The 23,897-nt window shown below is 38.0% G+C and overlaps 1 protein-coding gene across 4 annotated transcripts in view; it reads right to left on the bottom strand.

The window, feature by feature from the left end:
- Positions 1-509: 509 nt before the first annotated feature.
- The window catches only part of LOC139765490 (interference hedgehog-like), a 150,324-nt gene continuing 126,936 nt past the window's right edge, over positions 510-23,897 (bottom strand). For 3 of the 4 annotated variants that reach the window (XM_071692921.1, XM_071692922.1, XM_071692920.1), the window contains 11 exons: positions 18,075-18,293; positions 17,325-17,480; positions 15,601-15,756; positions 14,237-14,446; positions 12,594-12,703; positions 12,030-12,154; positions 11,096-11,339; positions 9,235-9,373; positions 7,958-8,143; positions 4,279-4,439; positions 510-1,999 (listed from right to left, as the gene is read on the bottom strand). In XM_071692921.1, coding sequence (XP_071549022.1) covers positions 1,778-1,999; positions 4,279-4,439; positions 7,958-8,143; positions 9,235-9,373; positions 11,096-11,339; positions 12,030-12,154; positions 12,594-12,703; positions 14,237-14,446; positions 15,601-15,756; positions 17,325-17,480; positions 18,075-18,293 — 1,928 coding nt within the window. In that variant the 3' untranslated portion in view covers positions 510-1,777. Of the gene's footprint in view, positions 2,000-4,278; positions 4,440-6,802; positions 6,821-7,957; positions 8,144-9,234; positions 9,374-11,095; positions 11,340-12,029; positions 12,155-12,593; positions 12,704-14,236; positions 14,447-15,600; positions 15,757-17,324; positions 17,481-18,074; positions 18,294-23,897 lie in introns of those variants that run through there. The other variant, XM_071692923.1, reaches the window with a different exon arrangement.

Here is a 23,897-nt window from a genome sequence, read left to right as displayed (position 1 = left end):
TTTTCTACTATGAGAAATATTCCAGAGAATGTCAGTCTGATAGGAGCTCTCACACAATTTCCAGAGTAAAACAGATATGAAAAGAATCAAGAGGAATTTAAGTTAATTTGTTATAAATTACTTAGCCACACATGAGGCATATATGATACTGTATGGGGGTCCATAGGATTAGTGAGTAATTACAGTGGAACTACAGGGAAAGACCAAATACAAGGTAGAACAATAAAATGAAGGAGTTATCTTCAATATCAGAAAAAAAGAAACTATGGACTGAATGTACAGACATGTGCTCTGTCAGGTGTAAAGGCCAATTAAATGTCTGATGAATATCTATGTTGGATACTAAGAGAGATTTTTTTCTTCACTGTAAAAAGAATACTGATATGATCTGGGTCTTAATAAAATGTTGCTCTTTTGTAATTAATGGACCAGAGTCACTTCAATTGCAAAATGGTTGAGACTTCCTTTGATCATACTGTAAGTGATCATTTCAACAGGAAATAACTTAACAATCAATAATATCTTTATTAATAGTAATAAATTGAAAGTTAAAATTTAGTGGAAATAATCACAATGATTTTCATAATACAGTATTTCTCTGTAGAGTAAATAAAACCTATTTACAAAATTTCATTAATCAAAGATGTTAATTGCTTTGTATTTCAAAATAAACTCATTGACACATTACACAATGTGCATGAGGAAATAAGTATTCTTTACAGCTTATGTACATGATGACACCATTAACCCTGAAGACAATGAACTGAAAATTCGGCAGTAGGTCACAGAGATCAAAGTGTTTCCCATTACATTGATAAAATCTATAATTCAGCACTCATATCTTTCAATATTCCTTATATATGAAATATACAGATACTTTATAAATTCATCATTGTATAAGAAACACACAAAAGATTTTAATATTATCAAGCAAGGTACATAATCAATCATTAACTTGGAAAATTCCACGACTTTTTCATCACAGGGCATTGTATATTACACAGAATATGTTACATAAACACATAAAAAAATAATACACCATACTACATAGGATATGTTACACAAACTTGTAAAATAATACATCACAATATGTTTTCACTACATTTGTGGTTTCTAAACCACCCCATCAATCACTATACATAAATGACACCTACAAATATTGTACTTAAACATAATATCACATATTGGTGACCAATCAGGCATTATTAGAAGATATATCCTCACTAACATCCAAGATGGACTTACCTCAAGTACTGCAGCAGGATAAACATGGGGGCCTTCCTTAACATGAAATACTTTAAAAATAAAAGTAATGTTAACAAACACAGAATTTATCTCACTACAGTAGTTTCTACCAGAGGTACAGTTTAGATGCAAATCTTTACAATAAAACCACAAAAAACAAATTTAGGTTTCAAGATACTGTCAAACTGCAAATTAGAGAAAGCTGGATACAATGCTAATCAAAACTGCCTTGAAACAAAAGTTTACTTCTATCAATGTGGGTTTTATTTTAAAGGTCTGACATCATATTATACTGGATTTCTCAAAGTATTAGATGCAAATGAACGTATGGCAGATCAACTATTCCCATCAACCATGTTTTGTTGAATTCAAACATTTACTCCAATTCTACCATTATGAAGCATCCATGTTTTTTAGTCTTCTCTTGATGTTAGTATTTGATTCTGATGCACCAAACTCCATTCTAATACATCTAACATCTATGAGTATTTTTACAGGCTAAAGCTAAAACTGGAAACTGGACTACACAATTTCAAGAATGATAGGCAGAGTCTCTAGTTGTGGAATCTGTTTCACTACTTGATAGCACATTGCTTTCATTGTCTTTAGAAATTCTGGCCACTGCAAGATTTTTAACCTCAGACTCCGAACTGTCATCCTCCAAGGCTATCTGTCTTGCAGATGGTATGGAACACCTCTCCATCTGCTGTGTGTTATGGTTATTGTTTTCTATGAAGGAACTTTCTATTGCCACCTAAGGAAGGAAAAAACCATATCAAATTTAAGTATACAGGTGACTTTCAAGCATATATGAAATACAAAATATTAAAAAAAGTCTGCATCTAAAACCTATTTTTTCTTTTATTTTCATATGAGAACTCAATACATGTTAAACTGACTCTGCCTTTAAAATGGGATAGTTTGGTCATAGTTCCACATAATAACAGCAAATACGGAAAACGTCAACATTCATTTCTCACAGTGTACAGATAAAACACCCATTCCTATTTCAAATGCTATGGAACAGTGGCACTAACCAAGGATCTCACAGATAATCACTATAAAAAAAGGATCTACAAGAAATGGTCGCCACAAGATTAGAAATACATTCTACTAAGAACATATCCTAAAATATTCATCTTGAATGGCACGTGAACAGGAGAACAGACTGATTCTGTTATCTGAGGTCATCAATATAGCCTTAAACTGATGCAAATACTGTGTCATGTTGGTTTACAGGATGACAGCCAACATCCTATGATTGTTTTCAACTTTCCTGTTTCTGTTTAAATTCCTGGTAACTTACCATAGCTATTCTACAGAGGTCTTTTTTGTTGCTCGACAGGAATGGTAAATAATTTAGCTTTCCTACAATCTCTACTGGTTAGTGCACATTCAACAACGCTTAGGTTGTACTTACAGTGACCCTGTGAAAAAAAAAAAGGTATGTTGTTGGATAACCTAAATGATGAGAAGGAACGTTCATTATCATATGTGTCATATGTGTCTTAGTTTTCTATATCAAAAATGATATAATTTTTAGTGAGATGAATAAAAATACCACAACTGTTCAATTTGTAGCTTTAAAGTTGCCCTCAGGGGTTGCATTACAATCGTATAAACTGTATATCCCTTACAAGACAATCAATCCATGTAAAGCATTTTTAAGTTATCATGAAGGAATCACATGCCTGATATCTCATGATATATACATTTTTTTTTTTTTTGCGCTGTCGCTGTCTCCCGCGTTTGCGAGGTAGCGCAAGGAAACAGACGAAAGAAATGGCCCAACCCACCCCCATACACATGTATATACATACGTCCACACACGCAAATATACATACCTACACAGCTTTCCATGGTTTACCCCAGAAGCTTCACATGCCCTGATTCAATCCACTGACAGCACGTCAACCCCGGTATACCACATCGCTCCAATTCACTCTATTCCTTGCCCTCCTTTCACCCTCCTGCATGTTCAGGCCCCGATCACACAAAATCTTTTTCACTCCATCTTTCCACCTCCAATTTGGTCTCCCTCTTCTCCTCGTTCCCTCCACCTCCGACACATATATCCTCTTGGTCAATCTTTCCTCACTCATTCTCTGCATGTGCCCAAACCATTTCAAAACACCCTCTTCTGCTCTCTCAACCACGCTCTTTTTATTTCCACACATCTCTCTTACCCTTACGTTACTTACTCGATCAAACCACCTCACACCACACATTGTCCTCAAACATCTCATTTCCAGCACATCCATCCTCCTGCGCACCACTCTATCCATAGCCCACGCCTCACAACCATACAACATTGTTGGAACCACTATTCCTTCAAATATACCCATTTTTGCTTTCCGAGATAATGTTCTCGACTTCCACACATTCTTCAAGGCTCCCAGAATTTTCGCCCCCTCCCCACCCTATGATCCACTTCCGCTTCCATGGTTCCATCCGCTGCCAGATCCACTCCCAGATATCTAAAACACTTCACTTCCTCCAGTTTTTCTCCATTCAAACTCACCTCCCAATTGACTTGACCCTCAACCCTACTGTACCTAATAACCTTGCTCTTATTCACATTCACTCTTAACTTTCTTCTTTCACACACTTTACCAAACTCAGTCACCAGCTTCTGCAGTTTCTCACATGAATCAGCCACCAGTGCTGTATCATCAGCGAACAACAACTGACTCACTTCCCAAGCTCTCTCATCCCCAACAGACTTCATACTTGCCCCTCTTTCCAAAACTCTTGCATTCACCTCCCTAACAACCCCATCCATAAACAAATTAAACAACCATGGAGACATATATGTATATGTATATGTATATGTACATTAAATCATGCTTGAAAAATAAATATTATACAATGGCTGCTAAGCACTACCACACTAATATAAACAACGGTATACTAATTTTCTGGGGTAGATGGATAACATACATACATTGAGAGATTTTTGTTCCCCATAGTTATCTCGGACGAACTAGGCACTGAGGGTTAAAGAAGAGTTGTCTATCTACATATTCTACATACCTTTTCTTCCTCTGCAGGGGTGACAGCAATTCCTTGATGTGGTAAGTAACCATTTGGTGTCTGTCCATTATTCCGGTGATTCTGGGGTAGTGTATAGGTGGCAGTTTCTCGATGGATGTGGAGAGATGTATCCTCATATTTTGTTGATCTTGTCTCATCAGCTGGAATGTGATTTTCAATAAAGTTATGTGCTAGTGACACATATTTTATTCCCACACCTTTTTGCTGTCTCATTCATTCATAAGGTTAACACTAAGAATAGATGATCAATGGACCAATTTGCTAACAACCATACTCCAGTTGCCATTCATAATGTATCAGACTTTGAGCCCACCATCCACAGTAAAGCCCCTCAAACCATTCCATTGTTCACCGTGACAGCTTCATATGCCCTGGCTCCACACACTGATACACACTGCTTCTATATACCATATTGCTCCAATCCATTTTATCTCATGCACGCCTCTCACCCTCCTAAATGCTCATGTCATGATACCTCAAGGCCTCTTTAATCTATCCTTAAATAACCTTCTCAGTCTCCCCCTTCCTGCCTCCACTTCCAACAAAAAGATAATGGTGGTCAGTTTTTCATAACAACCTCTCCATATGTCTAAACCATTCTAGCACACCCTGGTCAGCTCTCTCAATCAGACTACACTTTCTACTACAACTTGTTGTAATGTCATTCATTTCAATCTGCCTCACACCACATATTGTTATCAGGCATACAGTATCTAGTAAGCCTACTTTCCTTTGCATTCACTGCCAAAGACTTGCACCCATACAAAACCATCGGTACTATCATAGCCTCATATGTGCGCACATATGCCTTAAAAGACACTGACCTCTCCTTCCACAAACTCCTCAGTGCACCTACCCCTTTATTCCCTTATCCCACCCTATGACTCACTTCAGCTCCCAGAGTTCCATTTGATGTTAAAACCACTCCCACGTAAGTAAAACACTCCACTTCCTCCTGGTTCTCCCTATTCAAACTCGCTAAACCATCCTGTCTCACCCTTCCTGCTAATTGTGATACCATACATTTCTTCACATTAACTCTTGATTTCCTCTCTAAAAGTCAGACACCAGCTTATGGTGTTTCCCTCTAGTCTGCTACAACATCCTCATCATTTGCAAACAGCAAGTGACAACTATCCAAGTCTCCAACATACTGCAGACCTGCCCTGGACTCCAAGATCTTCAAATTTACCATCCTGACAACCCCATCTACGAAGAGATTAAACAGCCAAGGTAACATCACACACCTTTGACACAAAACCATTTTTTCCAAAAACCTTTCACCCTCTTCCTTTTCTATCCACATGTAGGCCTTATTTTTCCCATAAAAATTCTTCACTGCATTTAGTAGCTTTCTTCCTACAACTTATATTCATTATACCTTCATGGTTACACATTAACTTATTTTCAAATTACCATTCTTATCCAATAACTGAACAAATGTAACACAGTAGTTTTACAAAAGGTTTATGCCATCTAAAGACTCCACTCAAAACTGATATCCTGGGAAGTCTACATGTTGCTCACCAGCTGGTAATGTTGGTTTATATGGTGCTCATTTCTGTTATTTTTCTTTAATTCCTAAATTTCAGTTTAACTATTTTCCAAGGCCATGATGTATTTTGAAAATCTCTCCTGGCTAATTCAAATTTCTATATATATAGCTTATGCTACTGAGGAATGGCCTTGGCATTTCTGTGCTATAAATTTAAAATATGTAGTTATTCTAGTTTCTGACTGTTTGAGTGAAGGTGTGCCAAAACAGTCTGGACATATGGAGAGGATGAGTGAGAAGAGGATGAAAAAAAGACTATGTAAGTCAAGGTTAGAGAACATGGAAAAGTGGGAAACAAAGGATGGAATGGAAGGCTGGAGTGAAATTTGCTCTGAGCAACTGAGGCCTGAACATGTAGGAGAATGTGAGGTATGCATGGGACGAAGTGAACTAGGGAGATGTTGTATACATGGAGCAACACAATATCAATGTGCTGAACTAGGGCATATAAAGCAAAGCACTCAAGAGAAGTCATGGAAAGGTCTGTGGGGTTATGGATTACACTCTATAGTTATAGTGCATAATACAAGACAACTAAAGAGAGGCTGTCAACAAACGAGATCATTCTTCAACTGTTCCAAGCACAACTATGCTATACATGGAACGATGAATAAGTGTGGAAAAAATATATATTTTTAACACCTTGGAAACTTATTGATTGTGTGTTTGTCAACTCTCATTATTTCTGACAAAACTGGTCAACAGATAATGAACACCCTATGAAATCCCCTGTACCACACCTGACTCCAAATTATTCAGTATAGTAAATAATCTCTAACATTTAAAAAGATTCTCAGTACAAGCATGAACCTTAACACTAAATAACATGCAAAGATACTAAAGATGTTTTATTATGATTAACAAAGACTTTATGGGAATTGTGATTCATTCAAACCTAAATAAAACCCAAGTATGAATGATAAGAGTCTAGGTCAATATAAATATTACCTTACGTGTTTCCTTTTCCTTTCGCATGCATGAAAATGAAAAAAAATTTGCTTAGCCATTAGAGTACAAACTTTACATTCATGTGTAATTCTCATCCATGATAATGCAGATATATGTTTGGAACTTGCAATATATCATATTGTCAGTGATACATCTGAATAATTTTCTTACCAAGAGAAGCAGAGAAATATGTATTTATATGTGTGTGTATGAGAGGATGGGCCATTCTTTGTCTGTTTCCTGGTGCTACTTCGCTGATGCGGGAAACAGCGATTATATAAAATGATAATAATAGAACAATCATGTCCATGAACATATACAAATAAATACAGTAAAGTATATAATCAGCAGTTCTAGGGCCAAAGTCATGGCAATTATGAAGCTTCACAGACGACAGGGCTTACATTACCTATACGTGAAGTGCACCAATACTAAATAATTCAATTTTTAATATCTAATTTCCTTTCATACCTTAGTGAATTAACAATGGTAATCAATAAACACTGGCAGTAATTTCACCTCTTGTCTTAGCCATCCCATTCACTATTCCATCTATTTCCCCAGCTTTTCTATTCTTTTAGAGCATTATTACTCTTCTCGCTTTCTTCCTTGTACTGCTTACCTCGCCTTAAATCTACTTCTGCCTCCTATAACCTCTAATCCTATTGTACCAAGAGTGATATCTATCTTATCATTTCCTATCAGTTTGTAACAATGCTCTTTACAACTCTTAAATACATCATCCTTTGTCACTATCATTTTCATTGACTTGTCTAATACACGTAGCTCCTTAAACATACCTCTCCAAATCACCTCTTTCCAAAAAGCTTGTGCTTCTCCTTTATAGTTTCATTCCTTTATCTCTCAAGATCCTCATTTGTTTTACTTTCATTTATGTAAACCATCTTTCTATCTCATTTAATCAGAACCACTTTTGTATCAGCATGAGTCTGTACACTAATATGTTGAATCAACGTTTTTTTGTGTCTTCTCCATTATTACATTTGGAATGCAGTATATGATGTGGCCATGTCAAATACATTAAAAAAATACCAAATTTGAGTAAACTGATAACTAATGCTTTACTAAAGACAGAAAAACTTCCCATAAGTCTATGCTGGTACAAGAGTGATGAATAACATAAAATTGACTAACCTTCAGAGTGTTTATTTCTGCAAGTGTATATAGTTGCAGAAACAATTACAATGAGTAGCAAAAGTCCGAGTACAGCTCCAAGAATAATATACAGATGAATACTGGACAGACTTAAGCCATCATTCTTCACGATGGGCACTACATCACTAGCTAACATGGGCATTTCTGATGTGACTACAGTGGTTCCTAAAGAAAACGAAAGAAAAGAAACAATAATGTAATCTCTGAAATTACAAAAACCTGAAATTTATCAAAAACATGTAATTCATAGCAATGAAGCATACATATTATAAATGAAATAAGAATGGGAGAAACTTTTGTTTGGAAAAGATCAAAAGTATGCAGCATAAATTCAAATGCCAAAAGGAAACTTTCTTCAAGTTATGAGCCAGGTTAAGTCATAGGTTGGACCATTTTCTGAGTAACATAAAATATATATAAATCCAAGTGTCTTATACATCTTAACTCATGAGAAGCTGAGAAACAACTTCTAAGATCTCATGGCCAAAGGTTGATTTATGAGGCATAATAAGTTAAAGAATACACTTTAATATAAATGGCATAACTTAGGCAAAACCCACGCAAGAATCATGGCACTTCTTTCATTCAGTTGTTTAGATACTAGGAAACAAGTGAAGAAAAGATTCATAAGTATCCAAATTAGAATTTTCATGTTGTGACCATGGATAATTTGACTCCTAACAATGGACATTGGAAAGATGACAACATCAGTCAAAGCAATATCTAAGTGTCTCTTATGCTACACAATTAACACAGAAACTATTTCAAACATTTCAAAGTAAATGACACAAGCAAAATTTTCCCTTAAGTATCAGCTGATTTAAATATTTTCTACAGACAGAGCTGTGATCACAAAAGAAATTATTACAGTAATGCTCTGAGCAGATAGCTCTTCGTAATACAGGATTGTAGTGCAGCCCAGAAGCTGCAAGATTCCTACACAAGGGGTTCTGAAGTCACATAATAATGCCATCACATAAGGTAGAAATCTAAGTAACAGTATTCATTAACTGGAAAACTCAACAAGGTAGAGTCTAGTATTAAATGATTTTGATAATCAGGTGTACATTATAGATTGACTGATACATTGACAGAGGGATAACTAGACAGACAGGAAAGTTTTTGGAATGGTCAAGAAATTGTGCAAGATGCATGTCCCTGATTCACATTAACTGTCTTACACAGTTTACATACCACTTTATTGCTATCTATTATAATGAATCTCACTTAAGAAATCAAAAGAACAAATTACTCACCAGCTACGTTCTTTTTAAATATCGCTGAAAAATCAGAAGCACCTGCAATGTTGAAGCATTGTATCTTGAAGTCATAGGACACATTGGCCTTTAGGTGAGATATCACAAAACTTTTCTTGTTAGGTCCCAACACTGTCACCTGAAAAGAAGTTGGTTATCTACTAGTTACTGAAATTAAAACACTAAAAAGCAAATAACTGCAACTAGGATTATGCATCTTAAAGGAGTTACTGGTATAACTTATCTTACCCTCTTTTTGATTTCATAGGTTCATCTTTACCTCAGGGCTCAATCTAGGTTTAGCTACATTTTTTGGTTACTTTGATCAGTCTGGTTGTTTGAGAACAAACTCTAAAAGCTTACAACCCCAGGCAGCTTGGTTATGGTTAATCAAGTGTACTTAGTAGGTATTTGCCCATCAAATTTTTTGAACATTTCAAATGAGTGGACTTTTATGCTCCTAATACATGCAAGCAGTAAGCTGAACCATTTTCAGCCTAAAATCTTTAAAATAATTATCTAAGTACACTTTTGGCACTTTTAAATTTATGAGATTCTATTTTCTAAAGCCTTTCACATCATTCATACTAAAAAGAAACAACTTTTAGGAACACATCAGGACCCTGACTTCCAGGGTTTTCCATATGTATGTTTGGGTATGTATGAAGGTACAGACATCATAGTAATGCTGACTTGATATTAGGCTTGGTAAGTGAATGCAAAAGAAAGGAAGAAAGAGAGTGTGTTAGAAATGAGGACAATACATTATGTGGTGTGAGGTGGACTGATCAGGTATGGGATGATGGTAAGAGAGAGGTGTGATGTGGACTGATTAGGCAAGGATAATGGTATAACAGAGAGTTGTGTAGCAAATGCAGTCTGACTGACAGAGCTGATGAAGGTGTGCTGAAACGTTTGGACATATGGAGAGGAGTGGTGAAAAAAGGCTAAAAGAATCAGAATGTCTGAAATGGGAGAGAGGCAGACTGAGAAGGAGATAGTATGAGGGAGTGAAGTACAGTTTAGGTTGTCAGGGCCTGGACATTCAAGAGGGTGAGACATGATCATAAGGTTGAGATAAACTGGATTGATGTGGTATCTTGGGTTGTAATGTGCAATCTACGGGCTGAAACAGAGCATGCAAAGCTGTTATGGTAAATCATGGAAAAATTTGTGAGTACTGAGTTTGACTGACAGGTGCAGGTTCTGGTACATTATGCAAGACACCTAGAGAGGGAAAGTGTGCAAATGAGGCCATTTTTTCTTTGTTCCTTACACTTCTTCATTAAGGAAGAAGGGGCAATCTGCACTCCACAGAGCTTGGTCTGCATGATTTCAGCTTTCCCATGTAGTTTAGGCTTCTGACAATCAACATTGAGTGTGAACGAGTTCTGCATATATTTCACCTCAATGAATTTGCACACCTTCAACAGTAATGCACTTTTCATAAATAGCTGCTTCCTGCCTTAGCAAGGTAGTATCAGGGACAGATGAACAGTGGCCTCATTTGCATACATCAAAAAGTAATGTCTGTGCAAAATAATGATCCTATCTATGGAGTTATAGTTATCTGGAAAATGTCATCACTGATTTTTTCTTTCTAAACATCATTTCAAAATATTAAAGTGGATATAAATCATAAATGTGCAGTCTGAGGTTTATACAAGTACAGCCCTCTTTGGTTCCTACATTGACTCAAGCATGGCAATCAAATTCCATGGGTTACTGGCCAGTTACAGGGAAGTGAAGAAAATATGAATACTCATAAATGAAAAACAGCAGATGCTACAAGAAAAAGACTGTAAATGACAAATAAACAAACGAAGAGTGGAATGAAGGTATGCGAAAAGAAAATATATACCTTAGTATATTCCCCAGCTATTGTTGCTTCACGATAATTAATGAAGAATCCCTCAACAGGTACACCTGGAGAGGGCTCATACTGCCACTCTAATTTCACAGATGTAGGACCTAGAGGAATTAGCCTGGTGATAGTTGGAGGATATGCAGGACGCTGAATTGTTAAATCTTTCTCCAACCGGAAACGACGAGAATTAGGACCAGGTTTGTTGTCATTGTTAGCATACACAGCAGCTAAACGAAATCTGAAAAGTTTATGTATCATCAATTACACGATATGCAAGAATACCTCGCTCAAAAGAATCATGTGGCACAAAATAATTTCAGTATTCAGCTGTGCAATTATACTCCTCATATCAAGACAAAATATATTTCATTGTTTTGTACTACATATAGTGGATAATCAGAGGCATATTTCAATCTGAAGCTTACACCTTTAAGTCCTATTTGAGCTTTCTCTACAAGTATTTCTTGGATAAACTATTGCTAGTATGTATTATGGAGCCTACGTCACAAATGAAATCTGCTGCTTCAGTTTGAAAAATCACACGGGAAAGAATGCTGATTCTTGGTATGATGTTTTTACATTCTTATATGCAACCACATTTTGTCATGTCAAGTAGTATGGTTTACAGAGACTATCACTATGTGATGTGTGCACTTCCAATCCCTATTATATTTTCTGGTTCCCTGATCATCTAGTGTAGTCAATTTGCAACTAACATGGTCTTAAGAAGTATAAAACCCAAGAAAACTTCCGGTCTTTATCCAATATAACATATGAGGAAACTACTGTGAACAAAAATTCATTGAAGAGCAAGAGTCTTTAAAGATATATACTCCTCCTTCTTCAAAGTCAGTTCATATCCTTTGAAAATCAGCCAGCTTTGCAAGGGTCATATACAATGATATAGCAAAGAGTTGTGAATACTAACTTATACGTGCGGCCAGTTTGCAATCCAGTCACTTCATAACTGTTGCTGTAGGGTGGAATGTCCTCATCCACAGTCATCCATCTACTTCCACGATTCCCTCGACTCCTGACTAATTTGTACTGGATCTGTTTAATCAAAGTGTTGTAAGCACTAAGAATTTGAAAATGTATACATACAAACTGTAATCACACACACATTCAAACTGAAAACATGCATTAATGTAAATATACCAGTAATGGCAGTGTGAAAGAGGACTAACCCCATGTAATAAATAGTACATAAAATCTAATAATGAAATCAGAGGGCTAAAAAAGTCTAAGTTAAAGCTAAAAACTGGATAAGTGATGGAAAATTAATAAATGCACCTACAAATCAGATTTACTGGATATCAAAGATAAGCAATGGTCTAGATTGAAAAACATACTGGCCCATTTTTGCTAAAAATCTCTTGTAAAGATAGACACCTGAGCAATAACGGTGAGGTGACTTGAAAGTAAACAGCTGATATATTACATGACATAATGACACATTAAGTACAGTACTGTACTAAAGAAAGCTCATTACCTTATAAAAAAGAATAGGTATACCAGAAGTTTGAGGGCCATCCCATGTAACCATCACAGATTCATCTGAAACCTTTGTCATTCTGGGTTTAGGTGGTGGAACCATTAATGCTGAAATATCAAATGACATCAGTTATTATGAAGATGGTGTCAAAAATCAATGTATATATATAAATGCATTACAGACAGCAGACAATGATGCTTGCTAAATACACATGCTCTTGTAAGTAAATAATGTATCAGTTAACATATTGCTTTAATCCGTCTAGCAATGGTTCAACTTACTCTGATGATTGTGCCATCCTCCCTTTGGAAGATGGAAAGAACAATTCACTGGACTACATCACCTTTCCTTTTAATTCAAGTCACATGTATTGTTATGCTCTCTTCACTTCATAGTTGAACCACTTATCTAATTTGCAATATCTTCCACTTAAAATGGACTTGTTCGTATGGATGGCTTTACCATCTTCCCTTCAAAAAGGGCCTAAGTTATTCAACTAGTTATGCCATTCGTCTTTCTGGAATTGACTGATTTGTTCTGTCAGCTTTACTATCTTCTATGGATGAAGTGGCTAATCAACTGGCTACAGCTCCTTCGATTCTGTGATGAACTAAATATTGGCTTGGCCATCATTCTGATATCTGTCTATATTTCTATCTAGTTCAACTTGGCCATCGTTCTTATAGGACTATCTATCTTTCTATCTATGTCTCTGATGCCCATTCCCTCTGGGAACTCCCTTAAGGGAGTGGGTAAAGCAAAAGAGTCTCCATAACTGTTGAACCCTCATGCCACTTCTTAGCCTTTAGTGCCTTACTTTTAACAGGCCACTGGCAGAGGGCAACTCTATTACAATGTTTTCAGAGGCTCCTACCTAATGATTCTACCTCATTTCCCTGAATAATGTTCCAAACTACGACTTCTACCTATAGTTCCTACCTACTACTTCTATCTATTGCTCCTACCATTTTATTCACCTTGCAAGCTATTTTCTCCTTAGGAAATGATAAATCTATTTGCTTGGTCAAGCCATCTTCCCTTAGGGGATGGAATTATATATTTCCTTTAGGGAATGCTTACAGCTTCAAACTGGCATAGGCAAACTGGTGGACTGGGCTCACATTTAGCTAATGAATTCTAACATCAATACCTGAAAAGTTTTATGCATCAGTTGTATATATGAGAAGACAGAATGAATTTAATTGAGCTACAAGAAGACAAAAGATGAAGTTTTAGGTACCATAATCTCTGGTGACCTAAAGCCAAGTAAGCTATACAAAGAAGTGTTGAAAAAGGAACAAAGTTCTTGAATTAACTGGCAGAGCTTTCAAATTTAAGCTTATAGAAATAATCCTCACTCTGTACAATTCAAAAGTGCATTCACAACTTGAAAATTTGTTTTTCTTCCTGTTATTATCTCACACTCCATGCTTAATTCTTGATCTTTCCCAATCCACATTACTACAGTGAATCACTACTGTGAATCTTCCCTTATCCACCTATATCCAATCTTCCAGTTACATAAAGTCAAAATTGAGAATATATAGGTTCCTTTTACCTACCCCAGTAAATCATATAGACTAAAACTGACATAATTCCAAAAATCAATACATATTCCACCTACTCCTGGGAAAACTAACCTTTCATTCCTTTCTTCTTCCACACACCAGTATCTTCTATTATTGGGGATTCTTCATCTTTTTCATAATTTTTTCTTGGATGTCCATTTCCACCATTCCAACCATGACCTCTCTCCCCTTCATTAGCACCCCCTCTTCCTCCAAGTCCTCCATTACGTCTTGGGCCATTGTGCCATCTACGACTATCAGTAGTTTCAGTGGGTACGTAATCTGAAATCAATGTCATCTTCTCTGAGACTTTGTTATAAAGTAATAAACATAAAAATGTAGGTATGAAGGATGAAAAAATATTTCTCTGCCCTAGAAAAAGTCCTCTAAACATCTGATAAGTCACTGAATGGGTTGGAGGATAAAATGCCATTTTACCCTCTATAATGAAGTGTATCCATAAGGAGTTACCTCCTTCAACTTTCATAAACCATATGAGGCTAATAAATACTAGTCCACAAGACTTAACAGCTATACAGCAACCTATCCAGGCCTATGATGTAACAGGAAGTACATACTCAGGCCACAGCTTAACCTATACAATGTTCACCCGAGTATTATCATTAGCATTTGTGATGTTATAATTCTCCAACAACCACTTAATCTATGGTATACCATCCCCATTTGCAGGTTCCAAGAGTTATTGAAATGTTTTTCTTACGAAATATGCCTTAAGGGTGGCAATCATGCACTGATCCTTTGGCTGAAGCAAAGAAGTGCTCTTATGGTGCTTTTAGGAAGGAACTCCAGCCTAACATCTCCAATCATCTCAGTCAGGTGTAGGGAATGGTCTACTGCATTGTCAGGAAGAAATTTTTAACATCAAATTTTCACCAGCACAGCAGCACCCTATTGCTTGAAAGAATCAAGAAGCCACTCAGTATGAATATTCTTTGGGTGACCCAAGCCTTGTGGTTAGAATGCCAAATCACAGATACTATCAAGTTTACACAGTCCTTCAAGGCCCTAAGATTTTCTGAGCAACACACTAGCAAGGGCTTAAAACTCTAAGCCTCCCTAAGCATTCCCTCCCAACAGAAGTACAAGGCAACATATAGCTGCCATGAATCCACGAAGACTCTTTTCTTCCTTGCTACTAAATGTTCTGGGTGACTTATTTTTTCAGTATAACCCAGTGTTACATACATTAGTCATTTGTTAAGGTGTATAACCTCTTTCTTAGATAATCATAATTTCCTTTAAATACTTAGGATACTGCCTCACCATCCATAAGCATACAAATTTCCTACCATAACCAGAATTTTCCAAATCTCACAATCCTTGCACATCAATTAATTTGGGTCTGGGAGGATATGCTGTAACAAAGTTTATGTAAATAGGACAGTCTAATAAAAGAGACTCAAATATACACATACTGGTATTACGGATGGTGGTTTCAGGACCAGCAGTGACAGCTCTGGGCACTACAGTGATCATAGCAGCACTCTGCTCAGTACCCACTGGGTTGTGAGCAAAGCATTGGAAGATCCCTTCATGTTCCTTCTTGACAGCCCCAACTGTTAAGCCACTTTCTGTTGAAAAGATACAAATCAAATTTGCATAAGTGATATCCTAAACGTTAAAGTTAAGGTCTATCACAAAACATTGGACATATATGTCTTTTCCTGACTCCATGAAGCAACACTAACTGTGTGATTACTTAATAAAATTTCTTGCAGTCTATGTTTCAGCATTCAAAATCAATTTATCTGTAGCTTGCCTGACAATTAAGAAACTGATAAAATATCATATAATTTGCCTTTACCTTGGCATGAAACATAAACAAAAACTTTATTACAAAACATTTATATAAACATAAATCAACAAATAAGTAAAGAAATGAAAACCAGACATCAACAATCACCAGATTTTCTGCCCACATAACTCCTAAAGATTTTTTTCTTATTCATTGCAGGCACTATGTCACTTCCACTATTTTCTCTGTAACCATTCTGATAATGTTACCTTCTGTGATTTACTTCTCATTCCTTTCATACCGTTTTTTTTGTCATCCCTAATTAACAAATACATCTACAGTAATGCCCAAAGATGAACAAACTGTCATTCCCAATGCAATGATCACAAACATATGATTAGGATGAATCATACACTCAATCATGCAGTATTTCCCATGTATGTATGTTCATTCTGTTGATTCCAGTTAATTCCAATCAATTGTGGGATTCTTTACTATACTTCTCAAGTTTAATTGCTGCACTTTAAGAAGCACAAAATACTACCAGACAAGTTCTAGAGGAAGGCAACAAATATGTTTATCAACAAGAAGCTGAGTTACAGGGAGAGGTTTGAGAACATAACTTTGTCCACTGTGGAAGAGACAAGAGTAAAGGATGACTCGATCATAATTCTAAATTCTAAAGCCAGTTTGATAATGTAAACAAAGATGCGATGACAAAACAGCTAGAAGCAATAACATGATATTAGGGAAGAAACTTGTAAAAAAAAAAAGTCAAGAAACACTTTTAAAGTTGTATGAATGAAAAGAAAGTTCAAGAGATGGAGCCCCGAAAGTGCAGGACCCCTGTCCCACAGAATACAATTTGGTACTTAAACACAATGTTAACATAAAACAGTTCTTTAAGTTAGATATGTATCTACAATGAGAAAGCACAAAAAAGAAATTAGGCATAAAAAGTGTGGAGGGACACGAGGATGAATTTCTTATGAATGGAGCTGTGATCATACAGAACAAGCTAAGCAAAGCAAATAGCGATGGAAAGTTCAGAATCTTATAAAGCAAATACGTAAAGATAAAAAGTGGGATCCCACGAATGTCAAGTTCCCTCCCTATATGCACAAAAAGCAGCAAAATAAAAGTCAACAAACAGACAAATATATCTTCACAAAAATATCAACTATTCATTTTCTTGCTTATCTCTCCAGCAGCTCATTAACACACTTCTCACCATCTCCTGCCAGCAAGGTAAAATCTCATGACAGTTACTTGTATGTAGGCACTTTATCTTCCCTCCCTCTAACTCTCTCTTCTCTTTCCCCCACTCTCCTCTATTCCAATCCCTTTGTTCTGCTTTCCATCTAATTCATTAGACATTGGGAGAAACTAGAAAAAAAGCTTTACCTGTTATGAGGATATTGCCATCATTCCTCACTAATCTACCATTGAAAACCCACATGATGGAGGGCTGAGGGTAACCTGTTGCGGTGCAAACTAGGCTGACACCCTTCCCTTCTTCCACTTCTTGTGATAATGGAGCCTGGGTTATACTTGCAGGCTCTGAAATGTATATCACTATATATTAACAACCCAACTATTAAAAAGGGGGAAACACAAAAATAAATAAAATGCAAAACAATCTTAAAGTCTTACTACTACCTGTAAATAAAATCATTGTATATAACCATGTAAATGACTAACAAAACACATATAACTAATAACTTGACTTTTCATCAATATGTAAATCAAAACACCGACAGAAAAGTTTTACCGACTGTTTGGTTTTCAATTACATCAAAAATGTATGAGTAGTCAGTAGGTCTATCAATTCACTGTGACAATAAAATCATGTTTTCACTAATCTTATCTAACATGCCCTTATACTCTCACTGACTCTCCAAATGTATGTCCTGTAATTTATGAACACATAACCCTAATTGTTCAGGATATCTAATATTCTTAAAGCCTCCATTTCTTGCTGCTGTGCATTAACAATGCTGCTGTTTCCTACGGTAAAAAATAAATCTACAAATATAGGAAAACTTTCATTCTATTCCTGTTTTCCTGATGTGTTACTGTGTGTGGGGAAGAGTGATGAATAGACTGGTATAAGGTTGAAAGCTAAATAATTCGAAGGTATAAACTAAATTTTACCTTGCACCTCAAGTGCTACATCCAATGTAATTTCTTTGCTGACGCTATTGTTTGCATGACAGAGATAAGTGCCCTCATCCTCAACTGCCAGTTGCGTGATAAGAAGTGACCCATCTTCTAGCTGGAAACTCCGTGAAGGGAGAGTACCTCCATACCTTGACCACTGTACATCTGGTTTTGGATGACCATTTGCCAAGCATAACATTGTTAGATTGGAACCTGGTGATAAAAGTTTTAATTAGCTAAATATTAGTGGAGTAGAGAAAAAGGGTCATGATTAGACCAAGTCCTGAAAGACAAATCACTAAGCAAATGACTAATTTTGCTGCTATTTGCAGCTAGCTTCTTGTGCATCTTAAACTTATTCTGGGAGTAGCAGTGCAACATAATGACAAAGGTTATAAAGGTCCTATGTAAGATCCAAGTGGGCAGATAATTATAAGTAGTTATGAAGTTGTTTATCACATAAGCTTACATTCTTACTGTACAATAAACTCGTGAAATATATGCAAAGCTCATATCATTTCTAAATTTCAGATATCTTACCATAAACCACACACTTTAAAATTCCTTTTATTAACTTCCATAAACTCAAAATAAATGCAAAAGAGCTTATATCATTTCAGAATTTCAGGTATCTTAAACCAAACACTTCAAAATTCTTATGATCAACATCTCTTAACAAGCCAAAGTGCCAAAAGTATATACACCTAGCATTAATCCTGCAGTGCCATCTTGTCATCTACTGATCTTGTTACTTCCCTCATACTAACACACTTGTTTTCCATGATGCATTTAAAAATGATGGAAAATAAAAATGGATCCAACCTTGCTTCAATTACTTGTTTGTTCTTTCTAGATTGCAGTTTTTTGACTTCTAACTGACAGGCCAATCTTGTTCAACTGCCTCTTTGCCTACGGCATATTTGGCTAAGGCATTAATTTGCTCATGCCATCAAAAACCTGTGTAAGAAGGAATCCATAACAGTTTGACCTGACTTTGTATTTAGCTATTTGGCAATGATGGTCTCTGTAGTCAAATGGTGACGTTGCAAGTGATATGATGTCATGTGTTGGTGATTGGAGGCAAATGGTGATAACTGGTGGAGCACACTTCTGACAGTTGATGGTATGCTGTCAAGTGATGGGTGACCGGTGGCAAATAATGACAGGTGGTAAGTGCTGATGACTGGTGGCAAGTAATGGTAACTGGTGGTAGGTGCGGTGCACGCTGTCAAGTAACTGGTGCCTGATGATCAGTGCAGGTGACTGGTGGCAAGTGACGGTATGCTGTCAAGTGTTGAGGACTATCGGCAAGTGATGGACTATCGGCAATTGATGGTGACAAGTGGTAAATGGTGGACTGTTGGCACATGATAATGACACTTGCCAAATGATGGTGATAGTGCTGGTGGCAAGTAATGGGGATGCTGCCATGTTAATTACTAGGCGTTGATTATTGGCAAGTGGTAGTGACTGGTGGCAACTGAAGGTGTTCTGTCAAGTGCTAGTGGCTTGTGAAAAGTGATTGTGGCTGGAGGCAAGTGATGGTCTCTGCTTTCAAGTGTTGGTGACTTGTAACAAGTGATGGTGAAAGGTGGCAATTGATGGTATGTTGTCAAGTGCTTAGTGTTGGTGAGCTAGTCCAGGGGCAAAAAAAGCAAGTAAATCATTTTTTTTTTCAAAAGGTGAATGTCATTCAATCTTTGGGGTTGTCAGAAACTGCTCATGACAAGGAGAGTGCTGGCGTAGGGTGAGACGCGGTGGTATGTATACAGTGAGGAGTGCTAGTGACGCAGGGAGGAGCAAGGTGCCATATACACATGCCCCGCAGAGAGCGCTGGTGGTGAAGCAATGTCTACGAATGATTTATTGAGGTATTAACGCCACACTCAGCTCCTGGCTGTGATATACAACTCCGCCTCTATAATGGTGCACAGAGGCGACGCCCTGCCACCTGCGCTACTAATGCTCCCTCCAAAAGTACCCCTTATAAACAAAACCACACCTTCCTTCTCCCATATGTTCGGTGCATTTTCCTTTGACCCAAGTATCTGAAGAATAAATTACTGTACATCAACTACCCACTTATCTTACAATCTAGATATACAGGCTCTGCTTTATAGCCTAGTCCCATTTAAAAATAGCCTTATGATAACGAATTTGATAAGGGCGATATCCACTGCAAGACAGAAAAATCATTATTAGGGGGAAAATCCGCACTAATCTCTATTACTTTTTTCTTTATAAAAGCAATCATCATTACTCATTTACCATATAATTTACGGGCAGTAAATCTGGCTCTCATACCCAGTAAAATGAATACTACACGTTGGCACAATGGGCAACACACCCAAGCAAATTTAGCCTCGAAATACCAACAAATTGAGGGGTCAAAACTTATAACAATAGGCACCGTAACATAAGAAAAACTGGATTCCTACACGCACACATATTAGCAGGGCGCTACATCTGAGCCCAGAGGATATTTTGAAATTGACAATGAAATGAAGTCTGGCCATCATAGCCTGAGCAAAGTAACTTCACTGTTGATAACTAATAGTCTGAAGTCAGGTCACTGATGGTGTCGGAAGTCAAACAATAATGACATCAATAAGCAGACCTTCGTATTGATAAACTGATGCCTGAATTCTGACCATCATGACCAAACTGCACGAACCCCATGTTGATAAACTGTCAGGCTATTTGTTTACAAGCTAACAATCTGCTTCTACAACTCTACAACTGAACAACTGCATCTTGATTTCTTAGTCCCACAGAATAGCTGTCTTACCTAGTCAACTGGATTAAGTAAGCTCTCCAAACTAGCTCACTAAATTACACTCCAACACTCAGGCCCTCCACCATTCTAGCCCAGTGAACTGCACACTAACGCTGTCCCTTCATCCTAGCCCACCGATATGCAGACACTCTAGCACTCCACTACACCAGCCCTCCATCCTAGCCCACTTGACCTGCACTCCCACCTCCCCAGCAGGATGGTTCCACCTCAGCGAACGTGTCTCGCACCCAGCAGACTGGCGAGCACCCCCAAGTAGCTGAGGACAATGGAGGGTGTAGGTCACTTAGGAGTGACAGTGGAGCGTGTAGGTCCCCCCAGGAGTGACGTTCGCGCCAGGTGGGCTTATCTGGCAAGTCCCTCACCGAGCTGGCGAGGCGCGTCGCCACGCCCAGGTAGTGTGGTTAAGGGGTTTTGTGATGAACTGATTGAGACCACGGGAATGGTCTGAGAGTGGTAGACTGGTTGGACACGATCGGAGGAGCAGTGGTAGGACTGAGGTGCCATGAAGCTAATGTTCAAGGGAGCTTAAAATTAGTGCTTTGGGGAGGCCAGAAAACGGTAATGGAGGCAAGAAAATACAACTTGGTGGGCCTAGAGGATAATTCTGTGGGGGGGGGGATAGAGCTGGGACCCAGAAAATAGTGCTGGTGGGACTCACCAAATAATGATGGGTGGCCCCATAATTCTAATATAATGGATTTCAAATAACCTGCTAAAGAACCTGCATAATGCAAGTACATATACTCACCTCTCTCTCTCTCTCTCTCTCTCTCTCTCTCTCTCTCTCTCTCTCTCTCTCTATGTTTACATCTCCCTAGGGGCTCCCTAAAGCAACATTAGGTAGGTCCACCCGGCATTGTCTCACTAAGCTAATGGTCACTTAGGTCCCAGATTCAGTGGGAAGCCAAGGTACTGGGAGATGGGAAACAGGAGAGTGTTTCGAGGTGAATTAATGGCGGCAATTCTGAGTGTATTAGCAGGTACAAGTGTGGTGCACAGGTGACATAAGACTTACAGAAGATTGTAACAGTAATTATGGTGACAGTATCAATCATGACCATAGTAACAGCGATCATCGTAGAAGACTTCTATACGTTACGTGTACATAGGAAAGACAACAAGAGACCTGATGGTCTATAACGAGGTTATCTGCAGGGGGACAGTACATGATAAAGACAGATAACAGAAGACGTGGTCATCTGTTGCACGAGTGAGACAGATAACAGAAGGCCTGATGACAAGATTATCTGCCAGACGATAGAGAGAGAAACCCACATTCCTTAACTATGCAGATAGAGACAGAGCAGTATAACAAAACGCTAGAGGAAGAAAGAACATACGTAGGTACACATGAAAATGTATCCTAAGCTCTCGCAACAGACGAATGTCCATCCGCAAATTAGTTTTCAGTTCTTAACTTCCACCATCCCCCCCACTACACGAAGACGATGTAATTTGTCTTCGTTGCGCGCGATATCATCAATGTGTCACTGGATGATATGTGGTCTCTCACTGTTTTCTATTGATGAAGCTTTCCCGCTTAAGAAGCTGTGGTCATCGTCGGCATCATCTGTTAGGTAAGAGAATGGGAAACAGCAGGAGCGCAGATACGTCTCCCTCAGGCAATCAACCGACCCGTTACGTATAGAGACTGTAGCCCATGATGTATATAACCACTTGATCCCCAGTACAACTACCTCAACCTCCTTATATCTACTGATATAACGAGTTGAATACCCGAACAACTATGTGATTCCTGAAAAATCAGACTGGCCCTAGACACGAGTAACAGAACAGCTTGGATAAGTGACCCCGAACATAAATAGCTGATCTTTGGCATAATACGAAGACCTTTTCCCCATTCTATAATGCAAAGAACAAAACAGTAGCTAAGGAGGTTTATCCTCCGTGTTTCAAGGATTACAAAATACTTAAATCCTGAAACGATATTTTCTACATTACCTTATCATTCAAAGTTTTATATACTTTCTAGCTTCAGTTTAGAACGTGATACCTTAATTTTTTTAGGAAATACTTAAAGGAAAAAGTGAAAAAAGTAATTTCTTTTTAGCTAAGAGCAGTTCTTGTGAATGTGAACTGTTCTTTAAACTTTCTTAACCCTTAGTAATAGCGTAAATAAACGCAGTTCTTTTAGGTTTTTTACCCTATGACATCATGTGTTTTCGGGTGGTTATAGGAGTAAACCAGAGAGGACACCCACAACAGGGGTTGGACTGTGAAATACTGCCACACAACTGCAATTTCTCAAGAAAATTCTAAACTGCTCACGTAAAATGTCACTCATTATATAGTATTTCTTAAAGAGCTATGTCCAACTTATTCTATAATTAACCCCTTGAGCATGATCCTTGGGTACGACGCGACGCGTTGGTGCGACCCTTGAGCACGACGGTCCGATCCTTGAGTATGATGGCATGGGGCTCTGCTCTTGACCCCCTTATAGGCCATATCATCAACGGCCAGCACCCGTCCCCAGATAGGAGGCAGAGCCACCAGAACCCGTCCCCCAGCAAGAGGCAGACCCATCAGCACCCGTCCCCCCAGCAAGAAGCAGACCTACTACCAGTACACACAACACCCCTGCAAAAGGCAGACCAGCAAACGAGGACTCTGGTCACAGGTGAGTTACGTCGCCTTCCCTGGTAATTGACGGCCTTATCCGCTCTAAGTAATGACCTAACTCACTCTCGCCCTACCAACATGGCCGCCACGTCCCCACACCCTACTGTGCCTCGGATCTTAACTCTTTGTCTCATCTCTGTCGTGTTCCATCCCTCTCAGCGTAACGACAACATGGCAGCTCGAGACCACGACGAAGACGACGGTGACATCATGCCCATCAAGGATCGACCCCTCCTCCTGCTGCTGCTGCTGATATCAAAAGCAATGGAGGTAAGAAGGCAAGCGACGCCCCTGTCAGCGTGGGTCCTCACATATGTTGGTCATCCTGGCTATTGTACTATGCATGAAGCATCAGAGGCGTAAGTGACAGCGTATTG

Source organism: Panulirus ornatus, chromosome 55 (genome assembly GCF_036320965.1).
Source record: "Panulirus ornatus isolate Po-2019 chromosome 55, ASM3632096v1, whole genome shotgun sequence".
In the NCBI taxonomy this organism is placed as follows: domain Eukaryota; kingdom Metazoa; phylum Arthropoda; class Malacostraca; order Decapoda; family Palinuridae; genus Panulirus; species Panulirus ornatus.
The sequence above is the reverse complement of the archived record's forward strand: the minus strand, read 5'-3'. Positions and strand labels throughout refer to the sequence as shown.